At 34.2% G+C, this 4,416-nt stretch overlaps 1 protein-coding gene across 1 annotated transcript in view; it reads right to left on the bottom strand.

Annotated features, from left to right (window-relative positions):
• The window catches only part of LOC113235353 (cytoplasmic dynein 2 heavy chain 1), a 98,593-nt gene that overhangs the window by 79,398 nt on the left and 14,779 nt on the right, over positions 1–4,416 (bottom strand). Inside the window, exon 18 of the mRNA XM_026471031.1 lies at positions 110–315. Coding sequence (XP_026326816.1) covers positions 110–315 — 206 coding nt within the window. The remainder of the gene's footprint in view (positions 1–109; positions 316–4,416) is intronic.

A 4,416-nucleotide genomic window follows, 5' to 3' on the forward strand; every position in this document is an offset into this window, starting at 1 on the left:
CGTGCGTGCGTGCGTGCGTGCGTGCGTGCGTGCGTGCGTGCGTGCGTCCACTGGGGGCCCGTAGGGACCACTGTGGGAAACTATGCCGTAAGCAATAAATTTTACTTACATCAGCTCATCCCTCTCAGCAATAAATTTATTCCATTGCTCATGCGCTTCGAACACGAGGCGACATCTGTTGGCCATTTCCAGGTACAGCACACCGTGAGTTTCTTCCAGACGCGAGCGTGTTTGGGTCCAACGTGATAGCCAACCTTCAACAGTGCTATTCAGGTTTTCCCATTCACCAGTTAAACTCGACTTTACGATTTCCGCCTGTAATTTCATATTGAGAAGATCATTCGTTTCCAGTTGACATTTGGATCAATAGCACGCTCTTCTTTCGAACCTCGACAAAATTGCCTTTTGTAATTGTATAAAGTATCATTTACACCATAGAGTTGCCTGATATTGTACATGTTACATGGTACATTCCTACAAGAGATGGATTTCGAGTTTGTTACATTTTCTACGCTAAATGTATCGAGAAGTAAGTTGAGCCATGGGGTATCAATTCATACAAATTTACTTTAGTACATATTTAAAACTATAGATGGCGACAATTAGATAAGAAAAAAATATATAAAGGTACTGAAATTCGAAAATTTAAGGTAGGTATGTCACACCAAATAAGAAGTGTAAAATATAAATGCAAAACTATTGAAACTAAATTTTAGGAATGTTTGATTAAAATTCATTTTCTCAAACATGCTCGGAAATGTTTACATTACTTTCAAAAAACGACACGAGAAGTTAGTAATTTATGGACCGTGAGACTTCTTCCCGGCCAAGGCCAGCAAAGTAAGTATGAAAATCCATTACGGTCCACCTTAGAGCATATAGGAATGGAAGCGGAATCGATAGGCAGTCCTCTCTGTCAAGGTAAAAGCAAAAAAGAACCATCGGACAATAAACACTACTTTCGAATCGATGTTTTTTCATTTCCATTATCGAATTCACCGCGTTAAGTATTCCACGAAACATGTCGTCTTGCGCTATATAAACTTGCAAAAAATCTCTAGCCAAGGGTGGAATTACATTCTACACATAAGCCTATTATATATTAATTGCAAATTTTCTATTTTAAGACATTTTTTTCACAATGATCGCATTGATTCAATTTATACATTACATAAAAAATATTTGAAAACATTCGAACATTTGACATAAACATGCCTACGAAGTTCCCCTATTTACTAACAGGCAACCATAGACAAAAAAATGCAGTGCTTCATGGACGCTGTTTTTTCGTTATAGAGAAGCGACGCGCTCTTTTAGCATCTATTTTTATCGACAGATTATGTAAGTCAAGTTTATTCAAATTGATTTCTGCGTCGTATTGTATTTAAATAACATGAAAATAAATTGTAATTGTCATAGATCATGCTGTACTGTAGAAAAAAAAGAAAAATAAAAAGTACATATTCCAGTACATACTTACATACAATACACATAAATTACAAAAGCAATCAAAATAACCAAATAGCTAACTGTCCTTATCCTACACAAGATATGCGCAAAAGACAAAAAGAGACAATTTACATCAATTTCAATTTTCGAACCACAATCGATTGAAATATTTAGATTTAGAACAAAGAAACTATATGTGGAGTTGATTTAATATTAATATTATTTTTAAAATGACTTTTTATTAAATGTTAGTAATAAATAACTAACAAAATATTATTATTAAATTATTAGTATTCGTTTTATTGTTTGGAGTTATCAATCAGAAGTTCGAAAACACATTTGCTCGAAATAATATTTGCTCAAATTTTTGTAATCCTAAATGTATTTTTTTTTCGATTATTTTAGGAATATTACAAAACAAAGTAACTTAATCTTTTCTTTGTAAGCCAAAATTCCCTGAAAGCATAACAGTATAAATCGGTTTTCGAAATTATGAAACTTTGAGTTTACGTTTAGTTGGAATCTAGAAATTGGAATTCGATTCATTTCTTACAGCACGACAGAGAGACACATTTATAATATTTGTACCTATGTACCTACACAACTCTCATTACTTGAAGTGAATTCGTATAACATTCAACATAATGCTATAAAATTAATTAATATTGACATTAAGACTACTCCATCACTCTTGTATTCAAGTAGTTTTCACTAGAAGCTGAATATGGTGCATTTTGTTATTTCCAGTAGAAGCAGAATATGGATAACTTTTGGGCCTTTAAATTGTGGCAAATAAAATTAAGCAATACTGCAATGACTTTACAATTTAACTTAAATGTTTTAGTTTTTTTTTTATATTTCTATACATGTCACTATGTTTGTGTAGGTTAACTCCGGCCATGCTTGTCATTGGCTCCGCATAGGCCGCATAGCATAGGCTGACCGCAAAAAGCCGGAAAATATCCGGGCATCTCTTCTGGCAAATACAGGTAAAACAATACCACTGTTACACTACTCACAAAATTGCAAAAAGAAATCCTCTACATCTTGTCTAGCCAAGATTGGAATTACATACGTGATTAACCAGTACGTAATAAATATCGATACCGTCACGTCGATAACTTTCCGTCTGTAGCATATTCATGAGAATCGATTTATTCTTACAGGCCTATTCTGTGTACGGACATGACATGAATGTGTGTGTTTTATCTGTGTATTTGTAAAAATAAGCTAGTGTTGTCGATTTTTCTTAGTGTGAGACTATAGTGACACAACTCAATATTGTATTTGAGTGTACCTGTTTGCTTGTAGTACTACGCCCCGACCCTCTCCCGAAAAAAATATATATTTCTATACAGAGGAATGAACTTAATATTATCAGCAGTTCCAAATTTGAATGATTTTTGCGTCATTTTGATATATTTATAGTCAATACCGCAGTAATCACTGAACTCTAATGGCAATACTCGCACTGAAAACGGTTCGAACCGTTTGTACGATAATCGTATGAACTTGAAAAAATGTCATACGAGATCGTGTTTAGACAAGTCGAAAACTCGTAAGCAAGAATCTCCTTACTACATATTTCTCTGTGTAAACAGTCGAGAAGGTGATTTGCGAATCTCGTATGACATAATCGTAGGCGAGATTTTAGTCTTGCCTGAATGTAAACATTATGATACGATAATCTCATGGCGATTATTGCTTACGATAATCTCATGGCGATTATTGCTTACGATAAACGCGTACGATTTTTCGTCACGAACTGTGCGATAAACTCTCTCCATCTAAATGGGCCTTAACGCTGATAGCGCCTCCCGTCCTGTACTATTATGCTATTAAGCTGTCCACTTTCCAAAGTTTTTAAATCTAGATGAACCATGTAAACAGGTAGAGGAAAACCTCATACAGTCAACTGTCCAGTGTTACTAATTGCGAGAATTAAAAATACCTACGTATACCGCTTAGGTACTTCAAAAAGAAAAAGGCGGTAAAATAAATTGCTTTGGTATTATTTTCTGTTTTTTTTTTTTCTTTTTTTTTTTGGATTTTCGTCGTGAAAATGAGTGAGACGAGCGGTAACGAAAATACAGTAATGGATTGCACTCGTCCTAATTTAAAACGATGCAATATTAGCGATAGAAAACTTGTTGCCGGCTATGAGCAAAGGAAGATACATGAAAACTTACGAAACTTTGATGCAATGGAGAAACGAAAAAAATGCTAATTCCTTTACATGGACTGTGTTTGTAGCTTATTTTAGCGAACTTGCTAAAACTCAAAAGCCATCAACATTATGGGCCACGCATTCCATACTCAAATGTACAAACCAACTTAAACACAGAGCGTCATCATTGGAATACAGTATCTTGAAGTCCCTACTGAAGTGCCAATCTGCTGGTTACAAAACTAAAAATTCAAAAACATTTACTGCAGAGAACATATTGAATTTTTTAAACGAGGCTCCGGGTGACAATTTCTTAGCAAGTAAGGACTAAGTAAAGTGTGTTCGTATATATATCGTAATGTGTAACATTGAAAGATATTAGTTTCGATACAGTAAATAAGTATAACAAACCTTTGTTTGTTTCAAATTGCTCTAATTTTAGGGACAAACGGTGCGTACAGGAGTATAGAGATCACGAATATCACCACAAAAAACATAGAAAATCATAATATATTTATCCAATATTATGCTTTTAATATTAATTAATTTTGTTTTTTTACTTTTTTTATTATACATCTTCCTCTCTTTACTCATTTATTATTTCCTCGCATTATTTGAGAAGAGCACTATACATGACTTGGCCGAAACGGGGATTGCTTGACTCGTATTAATACAACTCACTCATCCAGCAATCCCTTACCGCATCTGCAGTAGTAGCAACAGTGTCGTTCAAAAGATGGCAAATCTTGAAGGTTTCAATGATATACTTTTTGATTTGTTAGTTTGCAATAAATTGCATA

The sequence above is a fragment of the Hyposmocoma kahamanoa genome, unplaced genomic scaffold, assembly GCF_003589595.1.
Source record: "Hyposmocoma kahamanoa isolate Upper Pololo Valley unplaced genomic scaffold, ASM358959v1 87, whole genome shotgun sequence".
In the NCBI taxonomy this organism is placed as follows: Eukaryota; Metazoa; Arthropoda; class Insecta; order Lepidoptera; family Cosmopterigidae; genus Hyposmocoma; species Hyposmocoma kahamanoa.